Genomic DNA, 20,111 nt, shown 5'->3' with positions numbered 1-20,111 from the left:
AAACACTCACCTTCATCTTTACGGCTATTCGAGGGAGTCCAGCTCGAAAGACTGTGGATCACTGAAAGACACAAACAGGACGGGACCTGTGGTTAAAGTTGGCGGAACAACAGAGGACAGACAGGGGCAGAGTGTCAAACTGTCCTGGGGTTGTAAAATGATGCTAAGCTAACCAACTAGCCTCTCACTTATGTTAGCTCAGGCATTCTTCTGTGGCTCGGTGCAGCAGCCCCCCCCCCCCGGATCCGATCAAATATGTGGCACCAACAGCGCACACTAACTCAGCTAGCAGCCATTACTTCGCCTGAACGTGGAGCTGCCGGTTCCAGTGGGCTGGAGGTTAAATGTCGGAGGCTCGTTGAAGGGACACGGGACGGCAGCGGATCAGGACGAAGCGGAGCGCTCCTTCCCGCTCCGCTCCCAGCTCCACTGAGTCACGTCGCCATCACAGCTCGCCATGTCAGCTCGGCTAGCTCGGCTAACTTTAACTCCCCCCCTCCCCCCCGAAAACGCCTGCTAGCAACCAGCTGCTGGGGGAAGAGTCCCGGTCACTGCTACACAACCGAGTCCCAACCCGGACAAAGTCCAAACCAAAGCTGGTTCCCACACGGAGAGCGGAGGAGAGAGCGGGGGCTTCACTCTCCGGTCCGGAGCTAAATTTAGCTAGTTGGCTAACTAGCGACTCAACTAGCTAGTTTGTGGATCATATGGCGATTTAAACCGCCTGCTAACAGCGGAGCGAGCTCGGCCAGCGATAACATTAGCGCCCGTTTGGTGGATAAACTAAGTTTCTGTCAAACCGAACGAGAATCTGTGTCAGTCGACGGAACAAAAACTGTTGTGGATTTATTTATTTAATAAGTGTCTGTTCCACAAAGGCGCAGGAGCTTCACATTTCTTCACTGCAAAAACAAGCCGACTGCCGCTGCCATTCAATCCACAGCCCGCTCGGTACAACAGCGACTGACTGGAAACCTCCCACTGACATCCACCCGGCTTCCTGTGCCTGGTCTACCGCTGATTTCACTCGTTAAAAGTTTTAGTTTGGTTCGGGGCAGGATAAGGAGGTTTTTATACTTACATACGCGGCCGCGGCTGCTTCCCCTCTCTCGGGCTGCAAAGCGATTCACGAACAACAAGCTGTTGAGCCCGAGCTCTGTTTCCCGACACGCGATTGGCTGCGGTGACAGCGGTGGTCCCAACGAAGAAATTTGATTGGTCGAGCGATTCCACGATTTTAATAGGACATACCTCTTCTGGGGTGGCCATTGGTCGATACGAACGCGGCGCCACGAGGGAAATGACGGCATCGGATGGGTAGCTGTCCAATCAGAAGCAAGTTCGGAAGGAAAACCCGCCACTGTAGATCACGATTGGTCTCGCGCGTTTTGTTCCCAGCAGTGCCGCGTGGCTATTGGCTGAGCGGACTTCCTTGTCTGTACGGACGCTGCAGGAAGCCCTGCCCCGGTACGTGCTCGGGATTCGCACACCAAACTCCATTCAAACATCTTCAGAGTTAATATTAGCGTGTTATCCATCGAGACTATGTAAGGGATAGAAAATAACTTGACACATTTTGAAAAGCACCGAAATTCCCCACATATCTGCTCAAAAAGCATCAGTTAATTTACCCCAAATCGAAACAATTACGGCGATTCGCATATAACCCCAACTGCGTTACGATGCGGATGCCGCTGCCCCGAAATAAGCGGAAAGAGAGGTCAAACAGTGTACACAAGTTAGATTTCCATTTAAATACACGCCACTTGTTGCATGACATGTACGCCGAAATCTAGATGTATTATTGTGACTTTGTTGGAGGCCCTCATTTTGGTTCTATAGCATAAATGACGAGTCGGTGACCACTGTAAACCTTGAGTGGGCACTTTTTAAAAGGTAGGTTGGCGATGCGGTTTCCGTACGTGAGACGTCACCTATCAGGGCTCGTGTTGAACCGGGCTCCACAACAAACCGCGCGGTTCTGTTTGGGGCTTTTCTTGTTCTGTTTTTACAGCACAAACATTCGGTGAACGGGCTGAACTGAAGCACGAAGATGGAAGTTGGACGGTGAAAACGAAGAGCGGTAAAAACACGGGAACAAACGGCGGTTTGAGCCCCGTTTGTCGAGACTCGCTGTGGGCGGGAACATCGGCGCTTTTACGTAACAGGAAAACGGTGACGGCAAAGCCATATATGTCGCCTTCCTCTCCGGGCTCATGGAGGTTATTTCTACACATCAAAGACACAAACAACAAATGCAGAGAGACAGGTGAGGGTCTGTCAGGGCCAGGACGCTGACAGCTGTGGGTGCGTTACCAGAAGCGTGGCCCAGGGGCCTGAGAGGCCAGGAGGCCCCTGGACCTGGGCCTCTGTATGATGTGACCGTCAACGTTTCCTGTGTTGAAGTCACAGAGCTCAGTTAAAAGACACGAAGTGACCACGAAGAGACTCGGAGTCTGGGGGGACATGGGAGAGGTGGGGGTCCTTTCGCCTGTCTGCGCCCAGGGGCCCGTTTTGTCATGATCTGTCCAAGTCAGTGGCAAAGTACCCGGATCCTTTACTTAAGTAAAAGTCTGTAAAACCCCCCCGGTACAGGTCCTGCATTGAAAATGTGACTTCAGTGAAACCCAGTGAGTATAATCAGGAAAATGTACTTCAGGAATTCAAAGTAAAAGCACCCATTATGCAGAAAACCGTCCCACATCACATCATTATCAGCGATGCATTCATGTAAAAGCAGCAGTTCATATTGTAGTTGAGGTGGAGCTCATTGTTAACTATTTTATAACTAATGATTATTTTCTGAATGGATTCGTATCCTGATTATTTTCAATAAATTAACCGACTGTTTGGTTTGTAAAAGTTCTGAAAATAGCGAAGAATAATGTCACGATTACCAAGGACCAAAGAGACGCCTTTGCTGCGACCGTCAGTTGATTAATCCATCAGCAGAAACTCAACCAGCAAGCACTTTATTATCGATTAATCTCGTTAGACATTTTTTAGGCAAATATACCAAAAGCTCACTGGTTTGATGCTTTTCTTTGTCAGAAATGACTCCGTTAACTGAATGTCTTGGGGTTTTAGAGCACTGGTCGAATAAAACATGTATTTCAATACATTTCCTTGAGAAATTATATCTAAATATATATAATCCGTAATTGCAGCATACAACTGATGTTTTTGCCTTTTTCATCTTTCAGTAACTTCTTCAACTTAACTCACAAATTCTTTTTTATTAGTTTATTTCTAAAATCCTGGTTCTGTTCCTGTCAGTGATCTTGGAAGACAAGTCTTACTGCACATTTACAGTTAAATAGTCAGCTGACAAACACACAACCGAGTCAGTTCATACTGTCCCGCGTCCGTCAGTCAGAGCGAAGGAAAACACTGAAGATACAGAAAAACAACTTCTCTTCAACTTTTTTCAATTTTATTTTCAAAGCTGAAATTCCTTAAACCAAAAGCAAACTGACTGACGTGAATGTTCATGAACTATAAAACATAAAAAAAGAATCAGATGAGAGTCTGAGCTGTCGGCAGAGATGGAGACAGAGTGTGTCGGGGGGGGTCCAGTGCTGAGTTTACATGTTGTCTTCATCGGAGTCATCCTCCTCCTCCAGAGAGTCCTGAAACACAGCAACATGAGAATCAGCCGACTGAAGCCGTGTGTGTGTGTGTGTGTGTGTGTTTTCACTCTGTGCTCCAGCAGATATGAGTGTTAGAGCCCGACTGAATCCGGGTTTTTGAAGCAGATACCAATGATGACGTTGGATGGATGGATTTATGTATGTGTGGCTGTAATTTCCCGTTGGGGTGGATACACAGCCACATTCGCTTTATTCACAAGAGCAATGAGGCAGGTAGAGTTGGAAAAATCTGCTCAGAATTTATCGCCCGGTATTCATTCTCTCTACACCACCCATAAGATCAATCAACATTCCCGATGAGGTTCCCTTCATTTTGTTTTGTTTTTTTAAACCATTGCAACCATTTACTGAGCAGGACATTTTACAGCAGACCCGTGAACTATGGCACAGTGACAGACGCTCAGCTTGTATTTGGCATTTTCTCTATGTGCTCACATAGAAGCCGATACCCGTACATGACCCCAACGAGCTCAGTTACTACTGGAAACCGCAGGCGTGTGCGGCTCACCTTGGCGTATTTCTCCGCTTCCTCTCGGACGTCCTTAGGCACCAGCTCGTGTCGTCCGTTTGTGACTGAAGGAGAGAGGAGACAGAGGGGGAGAGTCAGAGATGTCACCGTGGCAACCGACACCTTAGTTTAGTTCACCTGTTCAGGCTCAGCCGGCTCGTGTTCCCGGATCGGTGTGCTGGCCGATTTAACGCGACCTGCCGGCGCATCTTCAACAACCTGAGTGCTGACAGTGCAGGGATTTGAAATATTAACAAAAGGGTAAATCTCTCATCAACCTTTCCCCTGCGGTTTGACACCCGACTGTTATTCGGTGCTTTTCTTTAACGTGGGCTCGTATTCTCTCCGCTCGTCTGTGTGACTCTACCTTTTCTGGCATAGTGTATCTGCTCGAGTCCGAACAGAGGTTTTGTTAAGAAGCCCTGTCCATTTGACGTCTTGCTGCCCCCGGAAAAAGTCAGTGACTCTCTCTTTAGCACTAAAGTGGAACGGCTAAATTAACAGCCAATATAAAAGTAACCAAAAGCTAATTTATAATAATCAGTCTATATTCGAGATTTAAAACAAGGCCCTGAGGTTGTCCGTCTCGTTTCCGGAGTTTCGGACCCCTGAAGGGAAACACTGACTACCCCCGTCTCCAGCCTGAACCTGGTGGACAGTCACCAACACCTGGTCAGCAGGTCTCAGGCTACGAGCCGGAGCGTAGGGTAGGGCAAGGTCCGTCTGCGCCTCAGAAACAAGTAGTAATCGTTTCAAATCAAACCCGAAGGCCGCAGGCAGCCAGAAACACGCTCGCATTTCCCGGGTCTAGCGAGAGTCCCGGCAGCAGGATCCCGTACAAGCTCTCGGAGACCGAACCACGAATCTACCTGACGGAGGCAGAGACGGGCGATGGAGACGCAGGGCAGGGCGACGGGTGTGTCGCGTTTGCTGCCGCAGCTCCCGGCTGCCTCCGATCCTACCAGCATCCACAGCGGGACGCCGCTGTCCTCCAGCTACAGTCCCACCGTGCAGCCAAGCAGAGCGGGTCGTAGTGTGACGTAGAGGAAATGTTTAGCAACAGGACCTGATTAACTCAGCGCCTGATCCGTCTGCTCCCGGCTGGTGAGTCATCTAGGAAAAATCAGCTGTTTCGTTCCCCTCGCGGTGGAAAAGTCGAACCATCATAACCTGAACGCAGCAGCAAGAAGCCGCCCTCCCTCTGCCTGCCGCTGTGTTTACAATGACGACAATGAAGGCGACAGCAACTGCTCGCTGTCTGAAAACACCTTTACTCAAATCTCTGAACCTTGAACCGCTCTGACCCTGGTCTGACGAACTCCAATGCTGTCCCGCTGACTGAGCGGTCAGCAGCCAATCAGGAAGTACACCTTTCATTTGTCTGACTGTGGAAATCTGAGGTTTTCACATCACGTATGATGAACAGAGACATAAACCTGAGTCTGACGGGTGAAACGTGCGGAGTTAGGAAATCCTCCTCCATGAGGATTATAATGTTCAGTCGTTATTAAAATCCCTTTGAAAGAGGTGATGATTTGTTTTAATGGTCATCTTGCAGGCTGTAACCTGTGGGGCTGGGGTTCAGGTGGTAGAGAGGGTTGTTCCCCCTATCGCCGAGTCGGTGGTTCGATTCCCCTCAGTTGTAAGTTGCTTCGGATAAAAGCGTCTGCCGTGAAGGAGGTTTTATTGAGGGCCTGTTGATTTAGACGGCATTAGTTTTATCTAGGTGTTCCTGATAAACTGCTGAGTGAGTGTAGATTAATGTAAATCTATGTCACAGTAACTCTGGCCCTGAACTGGAGAATCTGTATTTTTACTGAAGAACTTGACTCATTTCATCACCGGAGTCATATAAAGTTAAGAAAGTCACCAGTCGCAAATGTATTTTTGCATCAGTTGGGAAAATATCTGAAACGATTTAACGTTGGTTGAAGCCATTTTCTCACTCATACGTGGCCGTTAAAAGGAAAGAAAATACACAGCACTGCGCTTCCTGGGGTCCTCAACAACACACACGTGTGGCTGAAGTCGATCGGATGAGCGGTTGTCGAGAAAATCAAAAGGACAGACAGACAGAGATTCCTCCATTTAAAGACAGATTCCAGCTGTGGATTTTACTACGTAGTCGTTCTGATCACAGCTGCACTATCGTCAGTTAGAAACCAGTTAGTACGTCTTTACACGCTGGTGGTTCAGGATCAATCAGGAGAACTCGAGGTAAAGTGTTACACCTGCATCACACTCTCTGTTATTAGTTTTCAAAAAATTATGTAATAAAAAATGATTCCCGTGAGAAAAAGATGGAAAATCTAAATACGAGATAAGAGACTTAAATCCTAAAAGAAGGTAAAGTAAAAGTTTAAAAAACAAAATACATACCAGTAGAGACTGAGGGTGAACGACAGACAAATGGACAGATGAGTAAGAGAAGAAGATAAGCAGAGCAATGACTGGTTCTTACTTTCTCCAACCCAGCTGAGCTCCAGCTCGAACGCTTTGTCCTTCACCTCGTCATGAACGATGTAGATTCTGGAAAAATAAAAGAGGACAAAGTCATCAGGGACAGACGGACCAGCGACGGAGACGGAGGACGCGTTTAGGTCGTTCACTTCGGTCAAAGCACAAAAACTAAACACACGCCAGCTCTGCCATAAATGTGGAACTCAGCTTTTGTTGTGAGAGGTAGGTTTTGCTGTAGGTTTGGATAAAAATAATAGTCCTGCCCGATGAGGTTTGTAAAAGACAAAGCACTAAAAGCACAAAGTCTCAAGGCCTGGTTCCAGAAGAGCCCGGCGTGATGCTTGGTGCACTTACGCTGATTTCATTACCGATGTGGTCTGATCCTCTCTAGTTGTCTCTTACAGCTCTGTGCTGCAGGGCTGATGCGGTTGTGTATATCACCATTTTACTAACATGTAACCGCATCTCTACATTTTAACCAGATCAACGTTATGATTGTCGTATTTGATTTTTTGGCTTTATCGCTGCTGGCGGCAGAGCAAATGGTTGTTTTAGTGGCACTCAGGGACTTGGAGATTAATACGAGTCTGGATTCATTCATAACAAAGATCCTCGGCTGCTATTCTTCATCATTCTGTAGTTTCAGTGTCTGACAGAACAGTTTTCTTTGCTCTCGGCTGGAGACGTCTCTATAGGTGCATCTCTCTCTCTCTACCAGTTCACTCACTATGACCCATGCTCAGGCTTTATAGCCCACTCTGAGCTCGATGCTCAGTGTTCACTATTACCAACCGATGTTCTGCACAAATATGCATTCGTGTAAGCACCTGCCACGGTGAGACACCGGAGCACGTGAGCAGACGACTCCGTGTTCTGAACGCAGTCAACAGAACAGCAACACAACAAGCTTGTAAAGTTGACATTTTGAATCCCCCATACTGGTTTAATGTAACTTCTAGCAATAAAACACTTCAACTAACCCAATTAGCCGTAACGAGAGCACTTTAAACAGTCTGTCCCTCATTGAATTCACAAAGAAGCACGATTTACAGACAACTAGAATCACCGCCTCGTGGTTGTCTGCCTCCACCAACCAGTTGAGCTGCAGTTTACATCCATGTCTGTCCAGACTCATGACATATGTAGTGAAGACTTTGAGGGAATTTAATAAAAAGGTATTATGTGTATTTTATCATAATTAGCGCATGAATTCTTGAGCTACGGCCAAAAACGTGTTTTGTGAGGTCACAGTGACCTTTGACCTCTGACCACCGATTTCAGTTCATCCTTGAGTCCAAGTGAACATTTGTGTCAAATCTGAAGAAATTCCCTCCAAGCGTTCCTGAGACTGACGGATGGACGGGCAGCCGGTAACAATGTCTCAAAAGCTTTCGCCATAGTATCAGTGGCCTACTGGACAACCAACCAACACTAGAGAACGACCCGGCACACGGACGGCCCCATTAAACGGCAGATTTACCTTTACATTTCCTTTTAACATCATTTAACTAACTGTACCCATAAAACCAATTATACAGTTGTATGTTTCTGTGTGAGTTTTAGGGTCTTTCAGAAATGTCTTAAATGATCACCAACAATGAAAAAGTTGTAAAGAGCAGCGAGTGAACCAAGTGGGTCGTTCCTTTCCTGCCGTAATTTGCTTTATGACAGAACCCAACCCGTAACCACCAACTCCGGTCTCTAGCAAATTCACAGCCAATTACCGCCACGACAAATAATCAACCATCCACATGACTTAAGTACACGTTTTTATTTAACTTATTATACCAAAGTAAACAAGGTTTTTGTGTTAAGTGAGCCTCCTATCACTCAACAGAAAAAGACAGAAAACCTAACAGCAGCAGCACTGAAGAACAATTAGTGCAATTCTTGTGCAAAAGTGCTTTAGAGTACTTTTAGCTTTTTGGCAGTGAAACCATACACCTGAAGCTTGGCCTCACCCGATACCCGGTTTAGGGTTTATTCTGTGGGACTACCTAAAGGTGCAGTGGCTCCGACTCCTGGAGTGAAGGAGGAGGAAGGAACAGAGGAGCTGGATCCTTCTATATTTTACTTACCCTAAATGTTGAGAGGACCTTCACAGCTTCCCTCAGTTTACTTTCCTTTTGCTTGCCAATGTTCTCCTCCTTCAGATGCTTGTGGTATCTCTCCTAAGAAGCTCCTCAGTGCAGGGCCAATGTCCATTTTGGAGGCCACTTTCCCCCTTGCCTTCATAAGGGACTTGATAATGGCTAAGCCCTCCTACGTCTCAATGTTCAGTCTGACCCTGCCCTTCTCAGTTATGTTGTCCATGGCGTTTATTGATCCTTCGACAAAAGACCAGTGAACAATGGAAGAAGAGCCTTTACCAGCTTCTCTAAGAGGTTGAATCACATCCCTCCCTCTTCACAGTCACGATCGATTCGTGCAGTATCCTACTTAAAGCTTTTGACCTGTGCTCCTAGATCTGAGTCAGTCTGGTAGCCTCGCACCTTTTCATCCAGTTGACACAGATCCTCAGATTTCACTGCATTTGGAAAGGCCTTGACCAAGGTGTTGGACCGACTGCGGAGAATCGGTGGTGTCGGCACAGACAAAGAGGTGACTATTTAATTGTTGAGGGGAAGGTTTTTCAGGAGGGATTTTGCTGCCTTGATGTAGCCTCCTCAGAGAGCTGTAGACCTCCTGCACCCGGGGCTTCTTCTTATCTCTAGCCTTGTTTAAAGCAAAGACACTGAATGTCCCCACAGACAACCTTTGTGTCAGAATACTACAGCTCTCTCCTCCAACCAAGGAGGTTATGTAATAGTCCCCTTGCTGTCTGTCTGTCGGTTTGTTTATTTGATATTTTATTTGTCAGCAGGATTGCGCAAAAAGTACTGAACCCATTAGCACTGAACTCGGTGGAGGGATGGGGCCTGGGCTGGGGAAGATAGATCGAGGCTGTGAGTCGAATGCCGAGAAAAGCATACAAATGTTTGTCTTCTCGGTTTTGTTGACATCAGTCCCGATCCTTGCAGATTTTGCCTCTTGCTGTTACAGATGAATGATCCTGGCCTTCTCATCAGATGTAATTGCAAGCTTATCAAGATCCGGGTCCAGACATAAGATTAAGGAGAGACAACAGAAATAGCTATATCTGTTCTAACTTATTTAAGGAGATTTTGCAAATTGGGCCTATTAGTACAGAGAACATGGGAGATATAAAAAGAGAATGCTGATGCTATTGCACCTGTGTTTGTGTTGATCAGGAGGAGACAGGATGCTGCAGAAGCGCAAAAAATCAATGGATCCATTAGCCACAGATTCTGTTGCACACATCCAGCATTTGCAGGAACCTGCTGCTGATGGGACGTATTAGGCTCTTGTTCTCCAAACGACGTAAGGACTGAAACTCGGCTAAAACCTTCTTCTGTTTGGGGAATTTTCCGATGTCATCGGAGACATAAGAGCAAAATTCCTCCACAAATCCCTGGAAAGGATTCAAAAGGGCCTTGACTGCATTTCAGACCATGTGAACTCTGTCTCTACTGATGCCCAGGAGTGATGGGTTTTCTCTTCTGACTTGTGGCTCTACTCCAGACCTTTTCCCTCTCACCACTGTGCAGTTAACAAACAGCCAGATTCAGGTCTTATGACTGGAGAATGTCTGTCTGTCTGTCTGTGTGTGTGTGTGTACGGTAAAGTTGTGGCTCGTTTCGAAGGTTACGTAACCGCTGTTCCTACCGCGCCAAGTTTACATACATTAGTCAACTATGACTGACCACATGATGAAATGTTAGAGTGACTTCATGAATAGTTTCATCATGTTGAGAATATAATGCAACAGTCGGCCAAACATCCAGCTCAGTAGCATTAGACGATACCATGGATGTAGCAGGTTTTAATTAGCGTGGCGTTAAGCAACACAGGCCAAAGCACACAAGTAGTTTGTGTTTTGAATGATTTCTGGGGAGAAGTTGCAGTGCAGGCAGAGGTCAGGCTCATCTGACGGGCTCGGCTGTGAAAACGTAGCTAAGCTAAGCTTTCATTTCCTGCAGACACTGGACGCAGCACAAGCTGTCCAGGTTTAATAGACTGGATCTGTAATTTTTCTCCTCAAATGCTTAACAAATAAAGAAACCGTCCTATGTCCTCACTAGGAGAAAAAAAGCGGCGGAGCGGCGTTCCGGTGCGCTTCTGGCAGCACTACACCTATGGTCACCATGAAAGAAACTTGTGTGGAAACCAGGAAGAATAGCTGCATCAGCTAACGGAGATGCAAGTAAACGAACAGTGACTCACGTGTATAACAGACCCCATTAAATTTAAGTTTAAAGTAATGACTTTAACCAGTCTGATGTGAGACCAACTGTAGTTGGAAGTTAGAAACAAGAAAACGTTTCTTTAAAAAACAAAACCAAAACATTGTATCACAGAAACATTGTGTTTTTGACCTTTCAGTAAAAGGTTAAATTCAATGACCTCTTGTTTTATTCAGTCTTAAGAAGCAGAATTAGGGTCATGATGAAAACTCTACTTTGACCACCTGTATTACTTTGATTTTAACTCTGATTCTATTAAAAATATTTCACCTTTTCTTTAAAGTCATTAGTTACCTGATCTTTGTATTTAAACAGAGCGGATGATATCAAACTATTTACACAAGAACAAACAAGATTAACGATGCTCTGGTTGATGGCTGCAGTAAAGTGAAGATACAACTGTCAGGATTTGTCTGAGCTTAGGTTTATCAGATCCAGTTAACTGGCTGAAGAACTGGGCTGCTGTTCAGTGTGAATAAAGTTTAGTTTGGATGTTGTTGACTCACATTTTGGCGACCTCTTTGACGAGTTCCCTGCACGTCATCTCCTTCATCTGACAGACAACACAAACACAAACATAGCATGTTACATCGGAAGGAAACATTCCGTCTCAACAAGCAGTCGTCCTTAGTTTGTACCAAAAAAAAAAAAAAAAGGAACTGAACACGTAAATGAAACAACAACCCCGTGGTGATACTGTGTTGTCAACATCCAGAACCTGATCTGGTTTCAGATGGACTGATCAGGAGTACGGCTCTAACTAACAGTTACTTTCATGATGGATTAACCTGCTGATTATTTTCTCCATTAATCATTTACTCTACGAAATGTCAAAAACTTAGTTTGTTAGCTTTATTGTCCACGTTGTGGAAAATTCCTTTTGGCTTCACCGCATAGGGGTTAAAAAAAGGACAATACAGAGTAACAGACAATGCAGCGCGACGGCATGAGAAACAGTGTGGACAAAGACATAAGTTGAATACATAAATACAGTAACATTAAAATACGATACAATAAAATGAAGAAGGACCAGATTCTGGTGAAATTCAAAGAAAGCAAGAAGAACTTGCTGTAAATATTTACTGTGGCTCTTATTCATCAATAGCGCCTCCCTGAGGGGTAGAAGCTCAAAGTGCGAGTACAGAGGGAAGGATCACTTATCATCTGGGAAGCTTTACTCTTTATACTTAAGTCATGTTTTTCAGTTTCATATGCGGCTTCCCTGTAATTTCAGTGTATTCCTAACATTCCGATTTCCACATGATCGTAGTGAAAAATAAAATACTCTCCAAATACACCATTTTCGGAGCTTGTCTACCAACATTAAACTCATTTCAGTCCCTCAGTAGATATGATCTCTGTGTGGTTTACTGAACAATGTGTTCTCCTCTGTGAAGTAAAGGTAGCCATCAGTCACCGTTCCAAGATATTTAAAACCCCTGACAGCTTCTACGGGGGCTCCAGCGATTCAGACTGGTTGCAGCTTCACAGAAGGGTCCTGTGTGTTGCTGGATAAGACCATTTCTTGGGTTTTATTGTCATTTATTTCAGGTAAAACCAAAGAATTTATCTTATCCTGCAACTCACAAGTAGTGAAAAACTTCCAGAAGCCCAGAGTGAGGTCCTTAACTTGCTATCTTTATCCAAATATCAGTCCAAAACCTAATATATATTTCATTTACCGTCATGTAATAACGCATCAGTAAATCCTCACATTATAGGAAGTGGAACCAGTAAATTTTTGGTGTAAAACTAAATGAAACGATTAATCGATTAGTAAAATAGTCGCTGATTAATTTTCTTGTTGCAGCTCTAATTTTGAAAACCACTTTGAGTACGACAAATCTTTTTGTCTTAAAGAAATTATTGCTGCAGATTCATTTAACCGTTGCAGCCCTAAACTGGATCGATCCAGACCGTTGGAGTTAAAAACTCACCTGCAGTTTTTCGATCTCTGTCTTGGCGGCTTGTTTTGCTTTTCCGATGGCACAGCCCCAGTAACCCTGAACACAGAAAAACAGTTTAATTACTGGTCTAACAGGGACTAATACTGTCTGATGGTCTGAAGCAGCATGGATTAATTGTCTGTAAAGCAGTGGCCCCTGGGCCGACAATATTTTTTGACCCACTTTCCCCTTTCATTGTTTAGATCAAATCTAAAAATTGTATGTGAATACAAGGCTTATGTAAATCCTGGTAAATATTACAAACATCTAATACTAACTAATGTGAAGAGAGGCAGGACTTTATCTGGACAGTGCATGGTGCCGGAAATGAAGTCTAATAAACTACCAGATGAACAACACATAAATAATATAATTCAGCCTATTTGACCGGAACAAACTGATTACTTTTATCCAACCATAAATGAAGCAGACCAATGCTTATTGTGTGTGGATAATCCATCAATTGTGTCTCCAGGTGCAACACAGAACATACGGTCGCAATGGAGTCATTTTTGGCTGAATGATTATTAATCTTGGCCCCTGGTTGAACCAAATTTGCTGAGACCTGCTGTCCAGATCTACTGTGTCTATTTAAGTGACTGTAGTGTGTTTGACTCACGTATGAGATGCCGGAGGGGTCGACCATGTAGAGCTGAGGACCGTCGTCTTTGTCGTATGAGCCCAGGATGAAACTGCAGAGGAACAAAAACACAATGAAGAAATGTCAAACTGCACAAGAGTGAGACCTGGAAAACTGTTGCTCTCCGGCGACATCATGGAGGTTTTCTTGCTGTACTTAAATATGACCTTTTGTTGCCTCTAACTCTCTGATCTTAAGTTTATCCTGAACTAAGTCATGCAAACAGGATGTACTCTGCAGTAATAAAGCAAAAACAATCACCTCACGTTTTGATCTTTAACGTAAATTTATTTACAACCAAAAGGGTGACGAATGTGCTGATGCGTTTCCGCGTAAAGAGCAGGAATAAGTGGGTTTCCATCCAAATGTACCAAAAAGTTGAACCAAATTTCAGCAAAAAAATGCATATTAATAAACGTTTCCATCCATGAGCATTCTGCAAATAATAGGAGTTAGTCTATGGAGATAAACAGCTGGTGGAGCCAATTCTCCAGTCGCTGCCATTAAACCACCACAGAAGAAGAGGACGCGGCGAGACGAGGTCATTAAAAGAGCTGCAGTCAGAGCTCAGACGATGGAAAACCACGAGGAGAACGTGATGGAAATCTGACATTTCTTCTGGTTTCATGTGTTGATGTGAGGAAGGTTCCAGTCTCCTCACGGCTCCTCACTGACCTGATGGTTTCCTCTCTTCACCAGCGTTTAGTCGCTCAGGCTGTTTTCACTGAACTGTGTCACATTTTGGTTTTTTTGTTTCAATATTTCAAGAATTTTTTTTGTGGTCTAAATTTCTAGTCTCAAATCATCTATTTTTTTCTAAAGTCTGCAAAGAAACAGGAGGATGGAAACCCACCTTATCTCTTTATGAAGGACCTCAACAACGGAAAACAGTTCCACCGGTACACCTGAGAGGAAGTCCTCTACTTCCACTTGCTCTGTCGTCACTCATTTTTAAACGTCAGTACAGTCGATCTCACAGCTGCTGTCTTCATCCTACTCGTGTACCTGTTTTGATGATTTAATCTGCAGCTCAGCAGTTTCTCTCTGCTCCTCTGTACGGCTGTAAATTTGCTGCTTTGTCACGTACTTCATACATTTGTTGTTTTCCACTTCAGGAGTTCTGTTCAAAAACCGTGTTGGTTTGACGTTAGGTTGTGATGCAAAGTTTAACAAAACAAACCAGCGTCTGACTGAAGAGGAAATCGTGAGATGTTGACGTGTGTGTGTGTGTGTGTGTGTGAAGGGAGTTCAGCTCAGGGTTTGGTCAGACAGCCAAGAGGAAGTGACATCACAGGATTTCAGTCCAGTGAGCGAAACCTTTCTGACTCTCATCATCCCTCCCTGCTGACGAGCTTCGACTGATCACCTTTATTGATCAGTTTGGGATCAAAGATCCGACAGTGTGAACGGCTCGGGATGTTTTCATGACCAGTGACCATCAAGTCACTTTTAAATCATACGCAGTCACGACAACAATCTGACTGTCGGACCCGAAACATTTCTGTATCACTTTCATCACAAGTCTGAACTGAAAGACGTCAGATTAACGCAACGACTGCAGCAGAGCAAAAACCTGTAGGGAAAAACATAGGTCTTTACCATCTAAACAATCTTACATATTTTTGAATATTATTTCAATCTTGATCTCTTATGCTCAAGGAAAATTGAAGTCATCACCATAAAAAAAACTTTGAAAGAGCCGTTTTTAAGTCGTTGAGCAGCGGAAGAGGTTTAAAAAGCCTTTTGGACAACCACAGTAAGAATCTGACCAACAGCCTCTCTCTATATTTTCAATGGCGTTTCATGCCGGCTGTATGATGAATAAGTGAACAACAGAATGTGAGAAAGTGAATCCTCTCTCCCTCAAATATCCGTAGATGTCCTGACGGCAGCTTTAAGGAACATTAACCCTCTGTCTCAACGACAAGAAGCAACGCGTTGACAGACAGATGAAGTAGCAGCGTTGCATATTTCACGTCTTACCTGTGTGTGGTCCCTGAACGCACCACCACCCAATGAGCTCAGCTCGGGCTGTTTTCAATCAGCTGATTTAATTAAAGGATGTGAAGCTTTCAGACTCACCTGCAGCCAAACGGCCTCACCGCGCTGTACAGTGTGTAGGCGTGGACGTACATGGCCACTCTGTCTGACAGGTGCTGCAACAACAGGAAACACTGTTAGCTTAGCATCAGACAGATGGTGCTTTCCACTCAGCTAATTCTACTTCCATCCTCCGGCCCCTGACCCAGAAATCGACTGATGTTCTTTGTCACTGAGGCCGTTCCCATCCCTGGTGTGTATACAGGTATATCAAACTACTACACCTCTTCGGTGTGTATCTGTTTGTTGATTGGTCAGCTGATCTGACGGGACAGCGAATGGAGCGGCCGGGCTGTTCTGGAAACATTATTTCCTGTATCATTAATAACACTAGATGACTGCGACACTGGAAACTACTGATGAACTACCTGCAGAAACAGGATCAAGAGCCCCAGCAGTGGCTCTAATGTTATCCGTGTTAGACGTGTGTAGAACCCTAATCATGAAAACATTCTTCATAGACCTGTTTATATTTAAAGCTTTTCTTTACTTTACTTGCATTCTGTTCCAAGCAGATCGCGTCGCATCACCAAGTGAAACCAGACTCAAACAAACTAAAAGTGAAGCTAGAAAAATGAGCTGAAGTGATTGTATGAATTATTAACATGGAATTTTAATTTGATGTGAATGCCAGCGGTGGTGCACTTGAAGCGGTTCTGCCAAGAGTCTGTCGACATGTCTGTCTAGTTCTCTTCACCAAGAGGGAGACGTCATCGCTTTAAGAAATTCACCGCCTCTCTGACTCGGAGCAAGTCACACCTGAACGGGTTTTCTCACTCGGCGGTATTACGCACAGCACTTCCCAGATGCCCACATTGGCTCGTCGATCATTTTTCCGCGCTGATAAGGAACAGTGACGATGATCACTGATCAGCACAAGAGACTCTGCTCCTTAGGTTAAAGCAAAATGTTTGTGAGCCCTGCTCTCCCCCACCATCTTTACAAACCGGGCCTGTTTCTGCCAGAGTGGCTCACTCCTCTGAAGAGTGAAATTCAGGCGTGAAGGTATATAAATCCCTGCAATTATGACATTTTTAATGCTGCTTTTTATTCTTTACTGATTTTTTCTTATGACAGTTTGTATTTAGAGAGAGATGTGATGTGATGTAATATGAAATTAGACCACGGCTCATAAATACTAGCCTAACCTGAACTGCTGTAGCCCCCCCCGTTGCTGGAGGCGATCAGATCGTCTGTAATCCCATATGAAAATACAGACCAGTGCAAACCCTAGTTACGAGTGCATCTGGGCTCAGTCTGAAAAAATATACAGCCAAACAGTCACTGTTATAATTATTAGTCCTATAAAATCATCTTGACTCTACCTGTCCAACTTAATACACCGTTGGTTTTTTTTAGACCAGAACATTAACAGCTGTTTTTGTCTGCTCCGTTCTTTCAGTGATAAAGATATTTTAACTGTCGTTTTTTCCTGACACCAGCGATGTGAGACGGTGCATTTACCTTCAGGGGAATGTCGTGTCCATAGTTTGATCTGAAGTTGGAGGCCTCTTCTCTGGCGACTTCAGCGAGCGAGCGAGCATCAGCCAACAGGCCGGCTACAGCCTGGGGAGAGAGAGAGAGACAGGGAGACACGTCATTCACGCACATTCATCCATTAACAGAGATGAATGAAGATTCAACTGTCACAACATCTACAAATAAAAGGTGCGTACAAAACACCAATCTGAAGTGAATCCAGAGTGAGAGACCAGGAAAGAGGACGCTGTGTGAAACCACAGAAACCAGCAGAGGACAGATCTGTAACCAGGGTCACCTGGACATATATACCACGTCTCTGTGGGACGAGCAGCTCAGTTTGTTTCCTGCTGCCTCAACACAACACAGAGCGGTGACTGATAACCTGTCAACACATCTGCTTTTAATCACATACGCATATAAGTGTCATGTATAAATGAACCTATATGAAGCTTCTGACCTGAATGTATTTGTACGATCCGACTGGATGTACACAGAAGACGTGAGGTTCCACACGATAAAGTATATAATGATTTAATTTAATGTTTCTTAAATTAATATTGATATTTATTTCGATTACCTGCTGATACGGTGTCAGATCCAAAACCCAAATGTTGATTAAATCTGTATCTGACACAGGCTACTGTTCAGGAGCTACTTGATCCTGATAGTGAAGGGCCTGGTTCAAAACTATAAATCAGTTTAAAGTATTGATCTGATATGAATTGGGAGAATGTGACACCTGGAACTGACGTACAACACCACATACACACACACACACACACACACCTTTACACATCATGCCAATACAGTACATTGAAAAGAAATTCAAACAGACAGACAATTGAATCAGTTGACTCTGAGGTTGTTTCCCCCTCCTATCTCTGAGTCCTGAGATGTGAAACAGAGTGTGTGTGTGTGTGTGTGGTTACCATGCCAACGTGTCTGTCGATGTTGAAGATGCGTTTGTTGGAGCCCTCCTCGTACAGTTTGGAAAGAACAAGCTTCTCCACCCCGAACACAATTCCATCCTTACAACGGATACCGATGGCCGTGCTGTACACACACACACACACACACACACACACACACACACACACAAACCAATCAGCATGACATTTGAGTTAGGTTCTTCAGGCAGCTGATGAGAGAGCTCCGACACTATAACTCTGACGAAGGCCAGAAGAAAGAAACTGTAAATTTGACCCTGAAATGACTTTTGGTAGATTCTCCTTTTAAAAGCACTCAAACACAAACTCATCACCACGTCTACAACACATTATTTTAAACGTCTGTGTGGAGAAGCAGTTTAAAGCTCAGGCTGATGCTGTGGTGCATTCAGGTAAAAATACAGATTGGAAAAATTAATTTTCTGATCAGAGTTCAACCAAAGAATGAAATTATATGTTGTAACAAAGAGGTCAGAAATGTTCGGGTGTTTGGATCATCTGATCAGTCGTGTTTCTGTAGGAAATATCCGAAACCAACTGTTTAGGGAAATTATATGTAAAGTGCTACAATGAAAATATTGGGATATAAAGTTATTTGGTACTTTATCTCTGCTATTTGTCTAAAGAAAGTTTAACGGAAGCAACAGGTATTTGCTTAAAACACAATAAACACTAGGTCAAAAGGCGGTAAGGAGCATCTGGGGGAAGGGAGCGCACCAACACAGGACCAGCGGCTCGTAATCATTGAAGAAATCTCCTTAATGGAAAACTGTAACATATCTTGAGAAAACACGAAGCACAACTGGAATAAAAATGGGGAAATGGATGATCAAGTTGAGATTTGGTTTGGCGACTGCTGCTGCTGGTTTGATTCAAATAAGGTAGAGACCCTGACCTGCTGTTCTCTACGGCCTTCATCGCATATTCCACCTGAAACACTCGGCCATCTGGAGAGAAGGTGGAGGCCGACAGGTCATACTGCAGGACACAGAGACAGACACACAGACAGACAGGTGGAGAGAGAAATCTTTGAGCAACTTAATAACTTAAAAGCAGCACTGACACTGTGACTAATCTGGTGAAATAAAGGCGTGTGCTCGGATCCCTTCAAATTCATTTGAACCCTCATTCTACTTTCACCAAATCTATTTCATATTTCAGCACCGTGTTATCCTACTAGGAACGGTCACTGACTAAGAGCTTCAGGAGATGAGTGCTCCACATCTAAAAGTTTCAATTTATCTGAGTGAAGCATGTTGGTTAGATCAAAACGACCCCGATCCATTATAAACACCTGGATAGTCTCTAAAAAAGTCTGAAAATATCTTCTTTAGGGATCTAACTTCTGTCGACGCACACTGAGATGAAAATCTGATTTCTCCTAAAGGGAGTTTGGCATGTACCGGAGCTAACCGCTAGCACCGAAGCTGCCCGAACGATAACACCGATGATTTCTTTAACTCCACGGACGAATTATTTAATAAGGCTGCGACGAGATTCTGAGCTGAAAATTTTAGTTTCAAAATATAAACTAAACTACGCTGAAACTGAACTAAAACTTGTGAGTCTGTACTTTCGATTTCAGTTTAGCTTCTGCTAGCGGGCCTCGCTGTGACTCAGCAAGCTAACACGCTAGCTAGCAACTACGGGTCGCAATGAATGAGGTTTTCAGCATAAAAGTGAATCATTCCTCAGTAAACTGGACTAACTTCAGGCACAGAAACGTTCAGAGTGAAGCTAACACGAAACTTCGGCTCAGAGAAACACTCAGGCACTCACCCCGGTCCCGATAGAGCTCATTTTAACACAAACGCTGAGCCTTGTGAACAGCTTTCAACCCGCTGCTCCTGCGCTTCATCACACTGTCAAAGTAAAAGCACGCACACGCGAGCTTCCGGTTACAGCCCTCACAATAAAAGCCTCACTAACGTGGAAACTGTTAATCGACACTTTTGATATTACAAACAAGGATTATGCTTTAACTGTAAGTTTCGACTTTATCTCAGTCCTCAGTTTTTTATTTGTTTTTCTCTTTGCCCTGATCATCTTCTGTAGAGGTTATTGTGGTCACATA

The 20,111-nt window shown here is 44.3% G+C and overlaps 2 protein-coding genes and 1 non-coding gene across 3 annotated transcripts in view; all 3 read right to left on the bottom strand.

Annotated features, from left to right (window-relative positions):
- The window catches only part of arid4a (AT rich interactive domain 4A (RBP1-like)), a 32,040-nt gene extending 30,778 nt beyond the window's left edge, over positions 1-1,262 (bottom strand). The window contains exons 1-2 of the mRNA XM_040136894.1: positions 1,082-1,262; positions 11-61 (exon numbers count right to left, since the gene is read on the bottom strand). Of these exons, the coding sequence (XP_039992828.1) occupies positions 11-16 (6 nt within the window). The 5' untranslated portion in view covers positions 17-61; positions 1,082-1,262. The remainder of the gene's footprint in view (positions 1-10; positions 62-1,081) is intronic.
- A 2,149-nt stretch (positions 1,263-3,411) lies between these two features.
- psma3 (proteasome 20S subunit alpha 3) lies at positions 3,412-19,949 on the bottom strand. The gene is made up of 11 exons (XM_040137296.1): positions 19,817-19,949; positions 18,933-19,015; positions 18,020-18,143; positions 17,073-17,174; positions 15,591-15,664; positions 13,488-13,560; positions 12,860-12,925; positions 11,429-11,475; positions 6,620-6,687; positions 4,159-4,223; positions 3,412-3,629 (listed from the first exon to the last, which is right to left on the bottom strand). Exons 1-11 carry the CDS (start codon positions 19,835-19,837, stop codon positions 3,585-3,587), a joined length of 768 nt encoding a protein of 255 aa, XP_039993230.1. The 5' UTR covers positions 19,838-19,949; the 3' UTR covers positions 3,412-3,584.
- LOC120795990 lies at positions 14,769-14,848 on the bottom strand. Its single transcript, XR_005708320.1, has one exon. It is a non-coding gene; the product is annotated as a small nucleolar RNA SNORD53/SNORD92 (small nucleolar RNA).
- Positions 19,950-20,111: the final 162 nt, after the last annotated feature.

This window comes from Xiphias gladius, chromosome 10 (genome assembly GCF_016859285.1).
Source record: "Xiphias gladius isolate SHS-SW01 ecotype Sanya breed wild chromosome 10, ASM1685928v1, whole genome shotgun sequence".
Classification (NCBI taxonomy): Eukaryota; Metazoa; Chordata; class Actinopteri; order Istiophoriformes; family Xiphiidae; genus Xiphias; species Xiphias gladius.
This window is presented reverse-complemented; position numbering and strand designations above follow the sequence as displayed.